Raw genomic sequence first — 21,960 nt, 5'->3', positions numbered from 1 at the left:
CCAACATCCTGAGCTGGAAAGCTGCTGCAGGCCAAAGAAAAGGTCTCTGCTAAAAAAAAAAAAAAAAAAAAAAAAAAAAAAAAAAAGAAAAAAAAAAGTAGAGAAGACATTAAAAGGAAATAAAAGCCAGAAAAAAGCAAGAGGAGGAGCAGAGGAGTGAATGAGGTGGTTTGGGTGCAGGGGAGTGTTGAACTCTTGACTTCCTGAACAAGCTCAGAGGGAAGGAACTTGGATTCGGAGGCAGCCATGGGGCCGGCCTGGGTACCTGGTGGCAGTCAGAATCTGTTGCCTGCCAGGGTGAGAGGAGCTGGGTCTGGCACAGCTGGCTGGCTCAAAGCAGGGTTTGCTGAGGCCCAAGCAGTTTTCCTGCACAGACGAGACCAGAAGGGCCATCTGGCGAGGCCATTGCTGGCAGGAACTGGTTCTGCAGATCTCTTGCAACTGCTGCCATCTTGTCCGACACAATCTTCCCTGTGTCTGCACAGGACCTGCACCCTGCCAAACCTGCCTGCCTCCCACCCTTTACCCCCAACACAGGAGATGCACAGCGCTTTAATCAGGACGATTTCAGGTCATGATGTGCACACGTCAAGGCATGCAGCTGGCAAGGAAGGAGTTGGGGCTTCTGTTTTAGGAGAGCACTGCTGGCAGCATGCCCTGCTCCTGCCTAGCATCCGACCCCCTGCACTTTTGCTGCTAACGTGAGAAAGTTTGGGCTGGCCTGGTCATGGCACCATGGGGCTGGTGACACATTCTGTGCCCATGGGAGGCTATGTGCCTGTGACTCTTGTGCTTGTGTTCCATGGGACTAGCAAGGTGGGCTGCTGGGGCTGCTCACAGCAGCTGCACACCCTTGGGGCACAGCAGCTAGTCTGTGGTTGTTTGTGGGGGCACTGATTTGAGCCTGCCCCTGCTGAGAGTGAGCTGCACACCGTTACCAGCACCTTGACTAGTGCAGCATCCCTGGTCAGTGGCATGAAATAGGTGTCTGGGCTTTGCTGGTGATGGGAAGCACCCAGGCGTGGTGCCAGGAGGCATCTGCCCTGAGAAGTGTCATTCATAATAAAACGGTGCTCCTCACTAGCACTGGCAGGAGTTTCCAGAGCGCTCTCGTTTAGGAGGGATGGCTTTTAAGTGATGGTGCCAGGGCTGGAGGCAACGCTGCCGGCAACTCCCTGTGCTTGTCCCCTGGCTGGGGGCTGCTGCCCCCCAAAAGTACCCAGCAGAAGTGACTCGGCTGCCTCTGCCACAGAGGGCTGTGAGGGGAGCCTGCAGTGCAGGGGCAAGAGGTATGTGTGTGGGATGACAGGTCCGTGCTGCTGCGGGGACAGTGACCTCTGGCAGCAGCGAGGGGCGGAGGAGGGCAGGAGACAGCGGGGATGGGTTACACCCACGGCAGTGAGGTTCATTTTCCTTTTCCGCACCCCGTCTCCAGCCGCTCCCGCCTGACGGGTGAACTGCAACCGCAGTGTCTGCAGCTTGCTGAGTAAAAGTTGTTCCTCAAGCTGTTGATTACGGTTAATTAGCATTAAATTTGCCTTAAATGGATCCTAGTTGTGCTCGTTTGCTCCGGGGTGGCGGCTGCCGGGTGCGAAACGCGGTGGCTGCCCCGGTGCCCCGGGACCGTGGTGGGTGGGGGCGGGAGGGAAGAAGTGGGGGGGGGACTGGGGCGGCGGCGCCATCTTGTGGGCGAGGGCGCGGGGCGGGAGCGGCCGCCGCCCCTCAGGCCCTGCCCGCCCCTGCGGCACGGCCGGTCCGGGCGTCGGTGTCCCCCGGCTCTCGGTGTCCCCCGGCTCTCGGCGTTCCCCGGCCTCAGCGGCTCATTTGGCCCGCCCGGTGCAGGTGGGCTGCCCGGGGGAAGCTTTAACCCACTGACTCAGGCAGACCTAACATGGTCCTCTCTGCCCTGGTCTTGTGTGAGCCCCAGGCCCGGTCAGGTGGATGTTCTCCTAGAAAGTGTCAGTCTGAGAAGACAAAGGTGTCCCTCCAGGCGAATTCTTGCTCGCCCCAGCTTGCCACCCAGGGAGCCCATGAAGTAGAACCGTAGGGAGCACCACGAGGCTGAGGCATGGCCCCAAGAGTGTGTCAGGCCTGTGGTAATTTAGCCCCTGGGAATCTTTCCAGCAGGTGAATAGAGAAAAAGCAGAAGTGGGTGATTTCTGAGGCAGACTCGTTTTGCTGATGAAAGGGAATTAGAGAAGTGCCCCCTCCTTTCCCCACGGTAGTGTCAACACCTTTATTCTTCTGTTTTCCCATCAAGCCCCTGATTGTTCTCTTCCCTAAAGCAGTTCGATGGGTAGAAACATAGCGAGGGCATTGGCAGCTTTTCCGTCAGCATCATCCAGCCCTGCTGAGAGGCACTCAGCACACAACAGTGGTAAAAATGCTGGCAGAGGTACAGCCCCGCTCGCGCTGGCTCTGCTATCGCTCCTGCCGCCAGACAGAGGGAAACTGTACGCCTTGGAGTCTGGGGTTAGAGGAGTCAAAGAGATTGCGAATCCTCAGAGGTGTGCATGTTGCCGTTGGCTGGCTTTCCAGCAATGGGGGATTGAGCTGGTCTCTGACAAGGCAGCAAATCCGGAGCTGCCGTGCTGGGGAATGAAATGCTCTGTGCAATCAGGCTCGTTGAGTTGCTGCAGCACTTCTCTGCGCCAAGCGGTGTTTCTCTTTTGGATGGTTGTGGTGTTAAACGCTTCAGCAATAAAGAGGCTTTGTTGTGGTCTCTGCAGCATTGCTTTTGCCTTGGCTAGCAGCAGCCTTTTTGTTTGAATTAATACTTTCCCTGGAGTTGGCTGTGGGGGCATGTGTGGGCACGTGTGTGTGTGTGTGTGCGCCTTTACTTGTGGGTGTACATTGGACACAGCTGTGAGCAGGCACTTCTGGTAGGTGCAGCGCTTGCCCAAACGTGTTGTTGTTTTCGCGCGCCAGAACGATGTGTGCGTTTCCTCATGTTTGGGAGCGCTGGCCACTGTTGCAGGCTTTTAACAGTCCCTGAGTGAAATTTATAGATACTTTTCCACCTACAAGCAGAAACCGTGGCTTGAACCTAGCCCAATCCTGTATTTAGTCTCAGGAAGTGTCAGCATTCACTGCATCAAAGCCATACGGATCCTGGCCAGTCAGTGCTGCAGCGGGGTTATAGCTGGCCAGGCAGTTCCCTCCTCATCATGCTGCAGGGACTGGTTCACATGCAGCAGTGTAGTGTATAATGCATGAGTGAAGGTCATACAATGACCTATTGCTATGGAGCTTTGTAATTTATTTCCTTTGCCGCAGGTATCCTGGTTAGTTCCACCTAAGTTTCAGGGTGATCAGTTCAGCCCCACTACAGGCTGGTAATAGAAACACACAACTCCCCGGCTTTTCCTCATCTTCCTCCCATTTGTGTCTCCAGGGTTAAAACTCAGTCCAGAATCCCCAGACCAAATTGAATTAGAATTTAACATTCAAAGATTCAGGCTCCCTTTAGGCTCCAAGGAACAGAATGTCATCCTGTCTCGCAGTTAATAGCTGCTGGGTAGTCGTTTCAAAGCCATTTCTTTTCAGTGAGCTCTACCATAGCAAATCCCAGCAGTGAATGTATTTCTGGCCTGGCTGTGCCTTTAATCCCACAGCTGAGTCTTATGTGTGATCTCTTTTGAAATGCTAGATTTTTTTTTTTTTTTTTTTTTTTTTAATTCCAGACAGCGATATTTCTAGGACTTGGCATTTCGAGTGGCAACAGGGTTGTTTATAGGAAGAGAAGGGAAAGGACAGAAGGACGATGTTGACCTGGATGATGTTGACCTGGCAGCCCTACAAACCTACCACACTTAATCCACTTATCACTCTGAATTCCTGAAGCAGATAAATGCCGATAACAGTTAAAACACATCGCTGACAGGAGCAGCATGTTCTGTCTTCTAGAAATACATCAATGCTGGAAATTGCAAAGCTGTGTGCTACCATGGGGATGAGTGTGATATAAGAGCCGAAGAAGCCCTCATTGTTCATCAGAGTTCTTCCACAGGAGGGTAGTGAGCCTTTGCTTCCTTCTCCCGCCCTGCTCCAAATACCTTGAGATGCTGTTCAGGCTGAGAAATGCTGCGGAGAGCTGTTGTGACCCCAGAGCCCCCCAGAGCCACAGCTGCCTGATCTGTGCCTCTATATCTGAAATATCAAGTGGGCCCCAAGTGTCTTGTTACCACTCTTGATTGTCCTTGCTGCTCAGCGTTAAGACCTGTTAGGAGTGATTTCCAGATGAGACCAGCCCCGTCCAGCTCGCATCAGCATGTCTTGGGGAGAGGAGCTGGTTTTGGCTAATCTGAGCTAAACCTTCCCTGGAGGGGTGCAGCTGCTGCACCAGCCTTGCAGAGCCACACAAAGCCACTTGCTCCTCTCCCCATCTGTCAGGGCTCTTAGCAAGGTATTAGAGCCACCCCTGGGGTCAGGGGGCCACAGCGGCCACAGCTGCACACTTCCCCCTGTTACAAGACCCCTTCCTCCTGAGGACCTGTCCCAGGCTGAACAGGAAAAAAAATGCTGTAAACCAAAGGTTGTTTGGAGCAAACCTCACTCCTGCAAACTCCAGAGGGACAAAACAAGTGATAGTGCTTTTGATGACGTGCAGTTTACAGGCTCATCTGCTGCCTTAGGTCTTTTCCCCCATGGCCATCCCCCACCAGTCTCCACAGCACAGCACCCCGTGGGAGCAGGCACCCTTGAAGTTGCAGCAATGTGTTTTCTTGAGGACAGTGCAAATGTCTCACAAGAAGTGCGAAAGGAGGAAGCTTGCCTAGAGAGAAGTGAAGATCTCTCAGACATTGGGGGTTTTATGAGTCAGATGCTGCTCAGCTGTTGCATTGCAGATGTCTTAGCTAAAAACAAGCTTTTGTTGAAATCAAAGACTCTTCGTGAGTATAGGCGGCAGGAGCCTCCCACAAAAAGAGTTTTCTTCTTCAAAGGGCTCTCCTTAGATTTGCCTACAATAGATTACTTAAAGCTTGCCTGCATTGCGAAGCTGATTCAGAGCCAGCACGGTGTGGATCTGAAGCATCCCAGCTGTTAGGGATGAATTTGCTGTCTGGTTGTTCTCACTTGGTGAATATGAGTGCCTTCCTCCGAAGGGACCTGGTGGAGGAGTTGGCTGTGGAGGGATGTTTTGTGTAGTCAGGAGTACAGTGGAGCCGTTTCTGTGTAGTGACTGCTGATGTGGGTACTGGTTTTCTGCACCGAAGACAAAGCAGGTGGTCCCACACTTCAGTGTTCACGTCAGCGTGGAGGGTGACAAAGTTTGCTTTAAATGTGGGTGATATTTTACAGTAATCAGGAGACAAAGCTCTGTATGCCAAAGTGCTTATGGTCTAATGTTTGGACACCCCCTGGCAGGTGTAACACCATTCATGGTAGTACAGAAATATTAACTCCAATGTGGGGAGGAGTCTGACTGAAAAGCAGAAGAGCTTGCATCTGCCAGGAACTGCTTGCCAAAAGCAGTGTGTGTACATCCTGCCCGTCCCTTCACGAACGAGAGGGGATCAACCAGCTGCCCAGGCATGGAAATACCTGACAAGTCCCCATATCTTTTGCCTTTTGGATCTTCGTGTCTGATTGCTTTCTTACAGCCTCTGACACCCATCATGGCCTCTAATCTAAAAGTCATCTTCCTCTTTCTTTGGTTGCTTCAGTGTGGAGGTAAACAAATATATTTTTTTTTAATTCCTTTTGTTTACTCTCATGTTTTTTTCATATTAGAGCATTTCCAGCTGCTATCTTTTGCTAATTTCCAGAGATCCCCTCTAGGAATTTGCACGCTGCTGCTATTTCTGTCTTTTAAGCATTTCAAAGCTGAGAGAGCAAATCCTCAAGAAAGGGGAAACATGAGAGAAGGGTTAGATAACCTAAAAAAAATGGTTTGGCTTTTTCCTTGGCATGTTCTTCTCAAGCTCATGGCTCCTGGGATACTACAAGAAGATGGATCTCTCCTCTGCTTTGTTAACAGCAGTCCTTAGCCATGTCTTGTACAGAAACTATATTCATATGTGTTCTGCTGGGTAGAGATGAGGAGCAGGACGATGAATGATTTTGAAAAATATGGCCCAGAAGAAACCACTGGGGTTATCACTCTCATAGTGTCTGCAGGATTTTCTGTTACCACCTTTCCATAATACTGTTCCTAGTGTACACAGGACTGTGCATTCACAAAGAACGAGCATGTCCCTGAGGACTGTACTGTATCTTGACTCCTTTTAGGGCCAAGAACCTTTTTCTAGTGATGTAAGCTAAGCTCTTCCTTTCTCTCAGGCTGTTGTCCCTGGCTATGTGATCTGTAGAGAATTTTCCTTAATGGATGTTACTTCCCAACAGTCCCTTCTGGGCAGTGGCCATGCTGTCCATTGTTGCCCCCCACCACTTCCTCAGTGCTCAGTATTCAGCAGCACTAAGTCTGAGTTGCCTTTTCCAATGCCAGCTCCCGCTGTGCAGGGGTGATGCTGCTGTTGTGAGGCAGTGTTAGTGCATGATGACAGGAAAGCAAGCCTGGCTGTGCTCTGGGACAGCTCTAATACCTTGTTATGAGCCTGTTCATAGATGCAGAACTCCAGGGAATCCCATCAAAAGCATGAATGAAAAGCCTGCCCATCCCCTGCTTTCTCTCTCTACCCTTTTTTCCCTCTTCTGTTTTCATGTCTCTGAAAGAATCCTTCATTTCGTAAGACTTGTGTGTAAGTTTCCAGTTCCCTTTCTTAAACAGCCTCCTCTTAAATTGCTTTATATATGGTATTATGTCAGAAACTAGATCTAGAGACTGCCTGATGTTAAACCCAGATTTGGCTGGGAAGCCAAAGAAATCCTGTACCCCAGGGTCCTTACTAGCCTGTGGCTCACTCTTAGGTTTTTTTACTTTTTATTAAACAAAACAGGGAGTGAACTGTGGTGTGATTCCACATCTGTGCTTATTCATCCTCTCTTGTAACTCCTGACATCACTGTCTACTGAATTGCAGTGATAGATCACTTTAAACTGCCCTGTATATGTTAGGAGGAAGCATGAAGGGCATGATCTTCCATCTCTCTGCTTAAGATACTGTCACGTATAGATACTTAAGATCTGCAGTCCTCTGCAGATAGTGCCCGTATCTGGCATCAAGGCTTGTGCTTTGCTGCTCTTTCACAGCAGCAAAAGTTTGGAGTGATTAAGCCGTGGCTCATGGCCCCAGTGCTGGCCTCTGTACGGAATATGCAATTTCCTTCCCCACTTGTTTTTCAGAAATACACAGTGCCACTGATAACAGCTGCTTACGTACAACACCTTCATGGCCACAGAGTCATCATGTGGCCACACATAGATGCCCGGGCAAAAGCTCGTAACTCAAGAGTTCCAGGAGATGTCTAGCTAGCATTTGTCATGGAAAATCGCTTTCTATTCACCCACTGTAAATACAGTCTCACACCACTGCAAAATCAGTTCACTTCCTGCTTCATTTCCTGTCTCTCTGTGTGCTGGCGTTGTATGGAGGAGCTCACAAGAGAAAAGGGGAAGCCTGTGAATGCAGCAGGCTATCACAAATCAGACAGCAATTACCTAAGAGATGTGGCAGATCACACAGGGCACGTGCTCTGAATCACTCAGTTTCTGACAAGGCCAGCACTGCGTGCTCTGGGTGTGCTTCCTGGCATATGGTTTCTTTCCGTGTGATCCTGTCTTTGGGACAGCCGTCCTCTCCTGACTGAAAGCGATGTTAGGTAACTGCTAACACTTACTACCCTTACAGGGGAAGGTGTTGACGTACAGCAGAAACCTCCAATCCAGGTTGCACTGCTCAAGGAAGAAATATCCATCCCCTGTAAAGTCATCTTCCCTTACATGCCGAAATACACCAAATTTTCAATCTGCTATTACTGGATTAATTCACTGGGCCAGAAGACATCCATCTATAATAGGTCAGAAAACATACACATTCCTTCTGGAAAAGAGAATTGGACTGCTACCCTGTCTTATGACCACAGGATTGTGCTGCTTGAAAAGACCTCTTCTACTGGCACATACTACTGCGAGGTCAAATGGAATGACATGCAGAAAGTGGGAAAGGGAGTGTTTGTCCTTGCTAGAGGTAAGTGAACAACCAGAAGGAAGGGCAGGAGGTTAAAAATCAGCTGGATCTGGCTGTGAAAATATGGTCTTTGCTCTTCTTTTCATCTACCCAAACATGCTATGAAATCAGGTGGCAATAATGCTTCATGCCAGTACTTACTGCCATCCGGGTTGAATGCACCTTGCACAGGTGACCTGTGCTACTGTTCCCGAAGGGGAACGTGAAGATGCAGTAATTTTTAACTGCCCTGCCACAGCCTCCTGGGAGTCGGGATCTATCCAGGGAGCCTGGGCACTGGGTCAGATGGTTCTCTGAAGTGTTAATGTTCAGGAGACAGTGTGGTTTGGCCTTCAACACTATGGCAGAGGCAGCTGATAAGGTCAGTCCTTAGGGTGCTTGCTGTAATGAGATGTACAGGTTCGGTGCTCACTATTAGGGGCTCATGAACAGGTTAGGGACTGACCAACATCCCTCCCCCTTTTCCATGTGATACAAGGGTTTGGTTGATCTGTTAATGGGCAGACCAGAAAGCAAGGGAAAGCTTGATGCAACATAAGAGGAATGTTAAGGTGATAAGGATGGGCATGCTGCTGACTGGCTGGATTTGCATTACTGAATGTTGGATATGAAGAACTTGTTAGTGTAAATGCAAGAGCTGCAATGAAATAGCTTTGCTACGCTGGTCAGAGAATGCCCACCCTCCTAGTTTGTGTGGCCTGTGTGCTTTCTAACATTTATCTTTCTGCTCCTATCACAAGACCTTTCCCAGCCTCTACCTGCCACATTTCTTGGCTCTCATGGTTATATCACCTCTGTCTAATGCATTCTGTGGAGTGGCTTATATCCTGCCTCTTCTGTGTGATTCTGCAGCTTCACCCTGCTTTCTATTCAGTCAGAGTGGGTTTGGAAGGTTGTGTGCATCTCTGCCACCACACTCTGCGGTCTTGTATTTTAGTTCTCTCAAGGCTTTTTCCAGGGTTAAAAATACAGCAGGATTGTAACTTCCACTTACACTGTGAACCTTTTTCCTTCTTTCTTACAGGTACAGGGTACATAGATACCTCTTACAGGTGGGAAATCCTTGTTACCTTTACTGTTCTTCTTGCTGCACTGAGCATCACCGCAACAGCTCTGCTTCTCTGGAAAAGAAAGGCAAGTTATAACCAAATAAAACCCAGTACCTGACATGACCCATTCTAGGAATTAATTCCATTTGCTTCTGCCTTGGCTGGATTGGAAATCCCTGTCCTGAGATTTTCCATGCTGGGTGTCTGCCTTGGTTTATTTTCCTAAGTTCAGTTTTTCTGAGAAAAAAAATATTACAGGAAAGACAAAAAGAGTCAATAATTAAAGAGTCAAATTCTGATAACTGTTTTGACTCCAGCATGTTCTACTTTAGAACAAGGGTTTAGCACAAGGCAGCCCGTCACACTAGCAGCATGCTGGCCCTGAGAACATTCAAGGATATGTAGCTTTGTGATGGAATTTTGGAAAATTGCAGTTTGTGCATACTCAGTTGTGGCTCTCGTCAGTTTAGCAGTTCAGTTGTCTAAAACCCCTGTGAGGGGGCCTTACCTGCCAGTCAGACAGGTAACGTCCTGTGCAACCAAGCAAATCTGTTGCAACCCTGATGGCGGGAGGAGGGCAAGACTTTCCCCATTTCTAATCCTCTTTCAAGATGGAGGTTACTCCGGTTCATGAATTCTGCGGCTGCATTCCTGAGCTTATGCACCATAGAAGAAAAAAATCTGCAGTGTGGAGGGGCCAGAGACCAAAGCTTTGAGCATGAGTGTGGCAGAGAAACATTAGGAGACAGAGAGAGAGGAAGGTCAGGACAAGGATCCCAAGGAAGCATGTGTGGAAATTAACTGGGGAAAAGAAGAGAGGGACAAGGGCCTGAGGAGCAACAAGCTTTAGGTGACTCTGCTTTGAGCACAGGAAGTTTAGACTAGACAATCTCCAGAGGCACCTTTCAACAGCAGTGATTCTGTGAAGCTGGAAGAATGAGCCTGAGCGGGGAAACTGGGATTGGAATCTGGAGCAAGGAAGCACTGGTTCTTGGAGGACGGTGTTAAGCCTGGACTGACAGGGCCCCTTGGATAAGCAGACCAGGCTGGGATAAGCTGGGAAAGGAGGTGGAAGCTGGGATGAGTAACAGGGCAAAGGGGAAACCAGGAGTGGAGAAGAAAGGATTTAGAGAAAAGGAGAAGAAAAACCAAAAGCAAGGCAAAAGATCTGGATGAGAGAGGGGCCCGGAGGAAAAACCTCTGGAGTCATGATACTGGAATCCCTGTTTTTTGGGAAAAACTTGCAGCTCCTAGTACAGCCACCCTCAGGTGTTCAAATTGCATTCTCTGCGTTCTTCCAGAGATTTCAAGGCTGGCTTAAAAATACCTGATGTCTTTTAAAGTGGAGCTTGGGGATTGCTGTTTTCTAGGTAGAGTATGCCCCATATTTACTTCTTCAAGCTGCTCTCTGCCACCACAACAGCAGGCTCTTTGCATGGATTTTTATGTGCAGGCTGTGCTGCTTGTGTAGTTGTTTGACTCCAAGGAGCATCAGGCTTCAGCACACACAGTCAGAGATCATGAGGTTGAAAGCAGAATGGCAGCAGTTGGCAGACCTGCTAATCTCGTGAGACTTACCTTGTCGGCAGCCTGATACAGGGGAAGGAATGTAAGAAGCAGAGCGAGTCGGCTGGAGACAGGCCCCCATCTCTGTTTGCCTAGACAGCGTCTCCGTGGGGATGAGGAGGGGAGGGCAGTGTCACGACTTGCCAATTGGCATCTCTAGGTTTTGAGGTGGGCCTGCAAGTCTTAGACTTATGGGCTGTCCTTGGGGCCCGAAGAGATCGTGCAGTCGTTATATTTGCCCTCCTGCAGAACACAGCCCATATTTCTCACCACAGCTTGCTCAGACCTGCTGGTTTAAAAATGTTTATCTTTAAGAAAAGCTATTTAGCATCCTCCTTAGTTACTAATGGACTGGAAAGCAGTTCATAGTTTTCATGTGATGTGAATATAATCATCCCACTTCTTTCTGAATTAGAACAAAGCAAAGCCTTCTGCCTTTTCTGCCTCCTCCTTTGCTTGCTGAGCTTCTCTGTGTGTGAATGGAACGCGTTCAAGGAGAACTCATCTGATGCAAGAAAACATTTCAGAGGGAGGCACCTTCTTCCTTCAACCCCATGCTGGACTTGCACGTTAATGTAGCACTGATTATATGTCATCACTAATGCTTATCTGGTGCTGTTCTCTAGACCCTGCATATTAGCAGAAGCTTCCCGGCCAAGCCCTGACAAAAGTCATTGCGTTTTGCCTCTGAAATTCCTCTATGCACTGTGAACATGGCCCTATTTTTTCCTTGTCCTACAGCATTGTTCTGTGCTGTAAAATACTTACACCCTTCACCCAGTAAAGTTTCAGTGCTGAAAGTGCTTTATATGTACACACAGAGCCCAGTTCTGCTTTCTTACACTGCTCCAGTGTGAGTCACGGGACTCCTACATGTTACCCTGTGGTGAGGAAAGTGATCAGCATGCGTTGTGCAGACACTGCCAGGACTCTTTGCTGTGAAAGCATTCAGGAGATGTGCAAGCAGCTGGCTTTGATATGACACTGGTGTTCCTTTCAGCTTTGGGGAGATCCTGTTTTCTCCAAATGTGCCATTTGGTGTCTTGTCCTGAGCAGGTGTTGTGCCCTAGAAGGAACCAGCTAAATATCCTGAGACAGAAGGTGGAAACTCAGCTCCCTTCAGCCAGCCCACCACCACCGCCTCCTGTCTATGATGTGAGTACCAGAATCACCCTTCATCCTTTCTGTTTGCATCGTGGTACAATTCTTCCTTTCCCTGCCATGGTACAAACAATGCCAGGATCATGATGTGAAACATGAGCAATACCTGCCTACCAGCCTGGTACTGATGACCTTGCCCAGCTCAGCTCCCATCAAGACTGTGCACGTTGCGTGTCTCCATCCTGGTCCCAGTCATGGCCTCCCCCGTGCCCAAGCCTTGCCCCATGCCCTGTGGACAGCACCCTTTCCTCTTAAGCAAGGCCACAGAGGGTTTCTGGTGGAAGAGGTAGAAGGGTCTCCACAAGTCAGGAAGAAAGAGGGCATCTCATCCCCTTTGTACTGTGGAGTGTCTCAAGGACATACCCTTCCCAGCTGCAGAATGATGGCTCAGGAAAGGGACAGAGGGACACGCTCCTCTAAACAACCCCAGCTGTTTTAGAGTTCCTGCTGTGGTACCTGCACTGGTGCCAGTGTCACAGACCACTGCAGTCCTCAGCAGGCTCAGTAGCTAGCAGGGGAAATAGGGCAGGAAGAAAATAAAGGGAGTCTTTTTTTTGAAGCATTTTCCTTTTCATTGCATAGGATCTCCTTTTCCATTTTCCAGTCTGGGGAATGCCAACTGTTCCCACTCCTCAAGCCCAGTAGCTACAGTGTCATAGGTAACAGAATTGAAGTGGCTCCCCTGAAGTGCCAGGCCTAGACCTCAGCTATCTCAAGTAACCATGACTCCTAATCCCATTTACAACCCATCCAGCGCCATTTAAAATGGATTCCTTTTTCTCCTTTTACTCTCATGGGAGGGCTGCTCCACTAAGAAGGGAAGGGTTTGTGTTTTTTTCTTGTGATCTGTGGGACCAACAAGGAGAAATAAAATGAAAGTGAGTAGAGAAGGATGTTACCTGAGTATTAGGAAACCTTTCTGTCTGTGAGGTCTATAAGGACTGGAAAAGTCTCTCCAAGGAAAACCTGTAAGCTCTTCTGCATTAATCATTTAAACTAAACAAAGTGAAGCTCTGGAGGATGTACTACAGAGAGGAGCAAAGCTCTGCCAAGGAAGCAGGAGACTTGATCGGGGGCAGATACAAGCAAGAAGGTAGGCCTGCCCCTTCTCATTCTCACTTTGCTGGGAGTGGGGAGGAAGGGGCACCATTTTGTGGCCTTTTAGTTTTTGGAGTAGTTGTTTAAAAGACAGCACTATGTATTGTATGCGATACGTTTATTCTGGGCAAAAAGGAATGCTTTGCGTAAAGGAGGTTGCAGGTCATAAACCTTTTCATTTGTATCAAGTAATTTCTTTTTAATTCAGGCTTATAAAAATCCGAATGGGTAGTTTCCTGCTGAAGTGGATGATTTCTGCAAGGAGACAAAAAAAAAATCAAATCCATTTCTCGCTCAGTCGGCCTCGTCATGCATCCTTAGCTCCATCTTAATTACATGTTTCATCATGTTGTTCTGTTCAGGCTCCACTAAGGCTAATATAGCAAGCCAGCAGAGCCAGCCTTAGGCACAGGCAATCCCAGGAGCTGGCTGGGCCCCAGTGCTTCAGGAGCCCTGTGGACCTGGCCCAGCCGGCCTTCCCTGGGGCTGTTAACCACACACCAGCTGTGCAGGGCTCCTGGCCAGACGGTGTGCAGGGCAGGTGGCTCTTTGGCAGGGCTGCAAGCAGCCTGGGACCATCTCCTGTGCGCTGGGGAATACCAGCCCAGCCACTGGAGGGTCCTCTATTGTGGAGCAGCTGCTGTGGGGCGACTCATTCAGGCATGAAGCGGCAACTCCCGCTTCTTTCACAGAAGGGCTGCAAGGTGAGGAGGGGGGAGCAGGGGAGCACAGCCCTGTGAGGTGTAACGGGGTGTAGAGGGTGAGAACCCTGGGGTAGAAACCTGTGTTAGATGGGCCCTCAGGAGAGGTGAGTGGAACAGAAAGTCGACAAATCTGATTTCCTTTGAAAGATGACTCTGGTGCCCCACCGCTAAATTTTGTGGGAACTCTGCATAGTGTAAACTCAGACATGCAAACTGCATTTGAAAGTAGGTGCGTTGTGAAAATCTGTTGGTGTTAAAATGGGTGTTCAACTCGGTTCTTAATTCATGGGGAGGGAAGAAATCTGTGGTCAGCACTGTGGTAAACTAAGGCAAGGAAAAAGAAAGGACAAGTGGGATAAGATAAAGAAGGTCAGAGATTAGGGGACTGGACAGGAGACCATCACGTGCCAGCTGTGCTATCTGTGGAGGAGCAACAGGTCGGAGTCTGAAAAAAAGTCAGGTCAGGGAACCACAATGTCCTTGCAGGCGTGGAGCTGGGAGCAGAAGCAAGAGCAGGCAGCACTGGACATCAAAGTAAGGTCTCGGAGCTGGCTGGTGCAGCTCATTAAGTACTCTGTGTTATCCTTCTTGGCAGCAAGGCTCATCCCTGGTGTGGGAAGGGTCCTAGCACACCTTCTGCAAAGCTCTGCTGCTGAACAGCCCTGGGAGCAAATGCCTTCCCCAGTGGCTCTTCAGGTGCCGCTGTTTACTTTGTGATCCCTGGGGGCGGGTGTATGCCCTGGTAATGAGGGGGCAGCTGGGAAAACACTTTGTTCTCTCTATACTGCCAGGTATTCCTTGACCTCTCTGTCGTCCTGCAACCCTGGAGCTGCTCTACCTCACTGCACTGCCTAGACCCAAACCTGTATATCCTCTGATTTCCAGCTTAGCTGCCTAGTTAACGAGCAGCTTGGAAATAACAATCTGAGGCCCTTGTTTCATCTGCTTTACACTTCAAACAAGCTTTTTTGAGCAGCAAACAGAGCTCCTGCAGTGCAGGTGCAGTCAGGTTCCAGAGCACAGGAGCTTTTCCAGGTGTGAGGGAGACATAAGGCTGCTTGGGGATGGGAAGGCATCTGTCAGCAGGGAGGAGAGTAGCCTGTGTGCCTCCACTGTGACAGTAGCAGGTGGTCAGTGACCAAGTAAAAGTAATTAACCAACTCGCCAGCAAAGGACCAGCATTGTCAACAGCCTTCATGGGAAGAAGGCTTGTGGAGGCAGGGAGTCTTTTTTGGAGGTTAGATACCAAAAGGATCCTTCTTGCTTGCAATTGGCTTCAGACCGGAGCAGTGAAAGAGGCTGCCTGTCCTGCCAAGGGGACACGGAGCCAGGCTGCTGGAAGCAGACCAGGCAGGGCAAGGTCCTCAATGGGAGCATCACAAAAAGAATTGAAAATGAGGATGGGGAAATTGGATTTTCTTTGTGCACATGGGCACGTGGGAAATGTCTGTGTGGGCACGTGGGGTTTTGGGAGTAAGAAGCAAACAGGTGAAATAATTTGACTGTTCTGAGAGAAGGCATGGGAATGGGAGAGACGTGTGTTGCTCCATTCACTGTGCCCCCCTCATGTCTGAGTGGCTGTTTCTTCCAAGGCCCCCTCCCGAATGCTGCTCCTTTAGCATCTAGTCCTGTTCAAACCACTGTCCTGCTGGCCATGATCTGGAAAGATGCTGAATGTTTGCAACTCCAGATGAAATGATGAGGGTTCAGGTGACCAGCAGCCCTTGAATCAAGCCTCTGTGTTTTGCTCATCCTCCTCTCTGTGTTTCAGGGCGCCTCGCTCTCTTTGCAGTCTCTCCACTAATACCATCTGCCCCTCTTGCAGCCGGAGCTCCTCCCATCTTCCTGTTGCCAGAGAAACAGCCACCTTGGCAACCTGCTGTCATCCTTGAAACACACATGGAAAAGTCCTCCTGATTGTTATGTTTGATCCTTCAGGCAGATCTGGAATATCACTCAAACTGACATGCATCTCCTGTGACATGATTACTTGGGGGACAGCGAGTGCATATGCATGTAGGCCGCGTGTGTATTTCTCTGTGTAGCTGTGTGGGACCACGGTTATGTTTGAGGGCCTGGGAGCATATGGATTTTTTTTACTATTCTAAAAAGAAAGGAGAGTTCTGGCTTGGGAAAAAAAAAAAACCAAACCAGACAATAAACAGGAATTGTGTCCAATGGAGGGTTTCTCATTTTCAACAGCACCTGTGCTTCAGGATCCCCAGCCTCTCCCCTTTTCTCACCTTTGTGTGCCCAGAATAACCACTAACATGAGCTTGTGGGTGTCAGGCACCTAAACAGTCCTAGATGATGCAGAGCACTGCCCCTTACCCGTGTCCCCATGGTGCACATCATCATCCCCTGTGGCAGAGGGGTCTTTATTCTGCATTCTGCAACAATTTGGAGCAGAGGGAGGCAGGGCCATTGGCATTCTTCTCCACTGCCTTACACAGGGTAGGTAACATCAAAGCCTGTCTCTGTGAGCCTGAGAAAAGAAGACGATGCAGTTGTACTGTAGGGATTTCAGAGGGAAAGGATTTTCTGTTTGCCCAAGTTCAGGTCAGGAACTTTAAAATTTTGGAGATGGCAGGGGTTTCTAAAAAGTGTCAGGCGTGAGATGGGGAACAACACGGTGGGTAATTAGTAGTCTTAAACCTCAGTAATTTCTTTAACCCCTATTTTCTTCTTTTTCCCCTGTGCAGAGCCTGAATGTGCAGCAAATTGATGTCTATTCTGTCCTTGAGAACAATACAGACAACTCTTCACTCAAAAATAATCCTCCAAGGAAGGTAAGGGCCAGGGCCCTATTCTTGGAAAGTTCCCAAATGCACTGAGCACATGGGGAAAGAAACCCCACAGAATTGCCATGACCTGGCAGGCAGTAAGTGTGTCTTCAATCCCACCAAAAGGGGAAAACAGGATGTGGCATGCACTCGCCAGCTGGGCTGCACATGTAGCCTATCTTCCCTTTTCCAGCAGAACTCTTGCTCCTGCAGCTCTACCAGTTTTGGCAATCACGGTTTTGAGCAGATGCTTTGCTGTATGACATATGCTGAAAGGCATTGAGGGGTTTGGCATCACTGCTCCCTCTGAACAGGATGGACATTCATGGAGAGTTGGGCAGATGCAGGTCCCCACTATTGCCCCTTCCAGATTATTCAGGCAGTTGAGAAGTCCTCTGGGGTAAAGGGATCTGTGCACTAGCAGCAGACCCTGGATGCAGCTTTCCTCTCACCAGCATTAGAAACCTGAGAGCAATTTCATGGTAGCAGAGGCTGGGTTGATACAATATCTGTCAGCTCTGGGGCTCAGGAAAAAGCAATGTGCCTATGTTTTGGGCTTGTACTAAATTAACTCATTGTGAAAACAGATGCAACTAGGAATATGCAGGTGCAAATCAGCTGTGGGGGCTGCATGAAGCAGACCAGGAGTCCACATAGCCTTCTACCCTGCCTTTGACAGGCATCAGCTCTTTCATATGGACAAAACTTGCATCAGGCATGCCAGGGAATGCTTCCTTCCTGTCCTCAGAACTTTGTTTTTCTTTTCTTCTCCAGACCTCTTATCTCCTTAAAAAATATATATATTCACTTCTAACGTTAGAAAATGTTCCTGAAAAATATCTTCTGCTTCCTCCCACTGCTGTCTTATTGGGGATAATTCCCCTGGTTTCACCATCCCTCTGCTTCATGAGAGCGTCTCATTCCAGTGTCTGAGGCATTTTCACAACTCCCACCTTTTAGGAAAAGGTGGTCTAAAATCAAGCAGCCCCCTCTGTTATCAGAACTGCTTGCCACATGGTCTGGTCCCGTGGCCACTGGCCACCTGCAGTGACTGCTGTGGCACCGCTGTCGGTGGTGGTAGCAAAAGCAGTGCCAGGTCCCTGATTACTGAGGGGAAGGAAGGATTCTTTTAAATAGGCTTGTCTTACATGATGCACTGGAAAAGACAGCATCCCTGGGTTTGTGTTCTTGCTGCATTTTTAATTAGTTGGATAGGGTCTCCCTGGTCCTATTTATTTTCTGTATACCTTTACCAGTTACCACTTCTGAAATTATTCAGTCTGGGTGGCAAGATACACGATATGTGAGGTTTCTCCCTACCAGGGAGCTGTATGAGCTGTGTTGAATTGTTTGTGTGTGGCCCACATCATTCAGCTGCTGCTTAGAGGGGCAGAGGATCTGTAAAACAGAGCAGCAGCAAAGCAACAAAGCAAGAGCAAAGGAGCATCTCTATGTGAACGGGTCTGGCACCAGTAGCCTTGGCCAGGGTAGGGTAAGGTCAAAGCAGAGAAGAGAGGAGGAAAAAGCAAAGAGAGAGGATGGATGGGATGAGCTCTCACACGCTGCCAAGTGTCCTCAGTTCTTGTGCTGGTCTGAAGGAAGGGAAGTGTGAGTGGTAGGGCCTCATGATCTCAGCACAGGAGAATCTGACTGCACTTTCCACTGTGGTTGCAAGTACCTTGATCTGCTTCCCTAAATCATCCTGAGCTGTCACCGCCTAGGACACTCGTCCTCCAGCTGGCTTTTAGGTTGTTTTCCCTAAGAGTGAGACTTGTGGGTCAGTGGGTTTGGGCTGTGAGTGGGAGCTGGGATTGCTGAACAGTGACTCTGCTGCGGAGGGTCCAACCTAGGCCTTGCTGCGGGATGCTGCGCATAGAGGGGGAGCTGTAAAGGGAAGCGGGGCAGAGAGCCCCTGTGAGACAGGAGCATTTGCATGGACCATTGGCCAGTTTGGGTTGTGAGGGGTTAATCCCACACGCTTTGGAGGTGCCTCCTCTCAGCACTTTTGTAGTGTTTCCCTTTGCCTGGCGGCAACAGAGAAAATGCTAGTGTAGGTAGGGCTCAGTTCAGCCGGTGGCATTTCAGCTGCTTGCTGTGTAACCTTGCTTACAGCAGGCCTGTGCCACACAGCGCTTAAAATATCAGTCTGTCAGCGCCTTGTCTACACGAGGAACGGTCGTGAGGAATAGACTCAACTGTTGAAGAAACAGGATTGAGGAGGTCAGGGAATTCCTCCTTCACAGAATCCAAAGTGATTTATTTTTTTACTGAGTCCAATTTTCCCTCCCCTCCCAGTCTGACAGTTTTTTGGGGGAAGAGTGACTCGTAAAGGAGGCATCTTTATCCCTTGGGCTGGATTAGTCACGTTTGTCTCTGGTGGAGCAACATTTCTCACTGTAGTGGCTTCTGTTTCAGCAGATCACTTATAGCCATTTCTAACAGAACAAACGTCAGTGCCTGCTTATTAAGAATTAATTCATCATATTTTGAATAATTTTCCTCCATTTCTTTTTTCTCCTTTTCATCATTCTGCAGACACCTAAGAAGCAAGCAACTCTAGAAGAATCCTCTGATACATTGTATGAGAATATCTAACAGGGAAAGATATCTGACCCTGTGTGGACCAGACATCTTTCTGTATGGCAGAGCTACTCTTACATCCCAGATGAGATGCAGATACATGCAGAGATCTACAGTGACTTCAGAGCGCAAGCACCAGGGACTTGTGAACCCCTGGCTCCTTCTAAACTGCCCTTCATTAACAACAGAATGCATCTTTTCAAATCCCTCAGGGCTCAGTCTGCACTGATGCAGCAAAGCTATTTTGCAGCAAAGCTGTTTGATGCAAAAGAAAAGCTGCTTTTTTCAAGCACTTATCTTGGGAATGGGCAATCTGTGAAGGTTTCTCTCACCTGCCCCGGCTGAAATACTTAACTCTCAATCCTCTGCGAATGATAGGACAATCCAGAGACCTCCCTGCTTGCTGGTTTGAAGTTCAGATCCTGACCTGAAGCAGTCCATCTGATCCTGTGCTTGAGGCTTTTCCTGAGGTGGCTGTCAGGCCTTCATGCATAGTTTAACCAGACCCAAGCATCTACCTGCCCATTTTTCCTTTCTCAGGAACCCCACAGTGAAACATGCTTTCTCATAATCTGCTAATCCCATCAAGTAGTCACAGTTGCCTGCTGTGACCATACCCAGGCGACTCAAATCAATGCCTCTGAGTGAATGCTTCCCCTTCAGCAATATAAGCAGTATATGGTGAGGACTGGGTGCACTCACAGAGATAAAGGTGGAGAAAAGGAAAACGGAGAAAATATCCTTGCCTGACAACATGTTTCATTGACAGTGCCCATTCCAGAACAAGAAAGAGGAACAAGGAGGTGGGAACCTGAGGACGCTCCCTTGCTGGGGCGACATAAGCAGGGCAGATCTGGGGCCAGGTTCCAGAGAAGTTCAAGCTGAGCTCCCGGGGTTCCTGTTCCTCTTGGCAATGGGCATTGTTATCACTTGGGATTTTGAGCATGGTACCTCTGGCCCACCAGAACCAATAGGTTGCCTTTGTTTCAGCTGGCTGGTGTACGAGGGTATAAGGCTCCTTCACCCTGTCCCCATACGTTATTTGGCCAGGGACACCAGTTCTAAAATGACTGGAGGGAGGAGAAGTGAGGCCCTAGAAGTGAGTTTTCTATCCAAATTCTTCTCTCCCCTGTCAGCTGGAACTTGCCTACCATTTGTGCTGATGCATATTCTAGTTCTGATAGGGAAGAGGTTACATTAAATATCCATATAACACGATCAAACCAGCGGATCAAAAAGCCAAGGCTGTTTTATCTCAGATTAAGAAACAACAACAAAATAACAACCAAACAAACCAACCCAAAATAAGAATATGCAGCATAACTTGAGAGGAATCGTAGAAACCTCTTTAAAGAAGAAGATCAAATTAAAATTGAGCTCCAGGGTCATAGGACCCTCTCTAGTTGAAGATAATGTTGCTATATATCAGAGATAGAGGCTGTGGAAAATGTCTCCAGGGCCTCCAACCTTCCTATACTATGTTTAAAGAGATAATCCGCTTATTGCTTTGCTCTTTTTATTAGAAGAGATTTCAAACATGGAATTTGGACTTTCTTTAACCACAGAAAAATGCTTGTTCTTTTCCCAGTGCTGAGGAATTCATTTCAGAAAGAGCAATGAATAGACAGCATGGCTTATTAGACCTGTTTATCATTTGTTAAGAGATCGCAACAATTATAAATAAGTATTTTTTAAATAAAAGTTTTAGATTTTACTAATCTAAACAGGAAACATTTGTGTTCACAGAAGAGTTTACAGGTATAACAATTCCTTTCCTTAACAAATTTAAAGAAATGATGAGATGAATTATAAATATGTTGCAGTATGGCAATAAAATATTCAGCAGAAGCTGGTGGATTAGATGAAAAGTAAAAACTTTCCAAATAATGATGCTTAGGTTTGTGTTTTGTTTTTTAAATTTTATAAATGCTAAAAATACTGTGTGCTGCTGGAAATTTCCTGGCAATGATCTTGCTTTGCAGTGAGTTGATTTGTCTTGTCTTTCTGTTACCTCTTTAAATAGCATGTTTCTTACATTTATGCCTGAACAATTCTATATATTAAATAGCTGAAGCTGTTTAAAATGAAACATGAGAGAAAGAACACTATTTGGAATGGAAAATGCTATTCTAGAACAGTCAGTGCTAAAGTACTGGAAGAATCACACCAGGTTCTGATCAATTAAGTGAAAAAGTAAAATTTTCCAAGAAACACTGGCAAGTGTGGGGATTTGGGCTGTGTGCCAAAACTTGTCAAAATCGGGGGGGGGGGGAAGGGGGGGGGGGGGGGGGGGGGGGGGGGGGGGGGGGGGGGGGGGGGGGGGGAGTCGCTGTGTTGATTTTAATGGCTTTTGGGTTGGCCTTGCAAGAAAGGGTAGAAGGCTGCTGCACGAGAGGAAGGGAGTTTAAATCTGTGTAGCCACAATCTAAAATCACTTCTTTAGCATCATGCGCCACGGGTAGCACGGCAGCAACAGAGCGTGTGAGAGAGAAAGGCACACAGCAGAAGGCTGCGAGAGCAGGGATGTTTCTAAATAGTATGGAGTTTTCTAAGGAGGTATGAGGAAATGCCTGCAGGCGCAGGTAGGAGAGACTAGGAAACATAATTTATATAATAGTGGTGTAGCTGCTTTGTAGCAGAGATTTGTCCAGGAACAAGGCAGTCATTTGGTCTTTTTGTCATCATTTGGCCTTTTTGTCTTACCTGGCTCTATGGCCCGTGAGAATAGCTGCAGAAAATGCATATGATTAGCAAAAGAAAACAAGTTCATTTTTAAGTGTTAAGCCATTAGGGAAAAAAAAAAAAGGGAATTAAGGATCGGCTCCCCCAGCTCCACAAAGGTGAGAAGCAGCTTGTGTTCACCCTACACATTTTGCTTTAAACTGAATACTGAGAATAGATTTGTCTTAAAAACTGTGTCCCTAAGGGTC

The 21,960-nt window shown here is 48.2% G+C and overlaps 1 protein-coding gene across 3 annotated transcripts in view; it reads left to right on the top strand.

Moving 5' to 3' along the window:
* The window catches only part of NFAM1 (NFAT activating protein with ITAM motif 1), a 54,406-nt gene extending 33,492 nt beyond the window's left edge, over positions 1 to 20,914 (top strand). Inside the window, exons 1-7 of one of the 3 annotated variants that reach the window (XM_027885058.1) lie at positions 1,785 to 2,127; positions 3,684 to 5,673; positions 7,751 to 8,089; positions 9,114 to 9,223; positions 11,761 to 11,859; positions 16,370 to 16,456; positions 18,986 to 20,914. In XM_027885058.1, coding sequence (XP_027740859.1) covers positions 5,535 to 5,673; positions 7,751 to 8,089; positions 9,114 to 9,223; positions 11,761 to 11,859; positions 16,370 to 16,456; positions 18,986 to 19,045 — 834 coding nt within the window. In that variant the 5' untranslated portion in view covers positions 1,785 to 2,127; positions 3,684 to 5,534 and the 3' untranslated portion in view covers positions 19,046 to 20,914. Of the gene's footprint in view, positions 1 to 1,784; positions 2,128 to 3,683; positions 5,674 to 7,750; positions 8,090 to 9,113; positions 9,224 to 11,760; positions 11,860 to 16,369; positions 16,457 to 18,985 lie in introns of those variants that run through there. The other 2 variants (XM_027885059.1, XM_027885057.1) reach the window with 2 other exon arrangements.
* Positions 20,915 to 21,960: the final 1,046 nt, after the last annotated feature.

This window comes from Empidonax traillii, unplaced genomic scaffold, assembly GCF_003031625.1.
Source record: "Empidonax traillii isolate 1590-97213 ecotype Southwest subspecies unplaced genomic scaffold, ASM303162v1 scaffold159:size1039807, whole genome shotgun sequence".
Lineage (NCBI taxonomy): Eukaryota > Metazoa > Chordata > Aves > Passeriformes > Tyrannidae > Empidonax > Empidonax traillii.
This window is presented reverse-complemented; position numbering and strand designations above follow the sequence as displayed.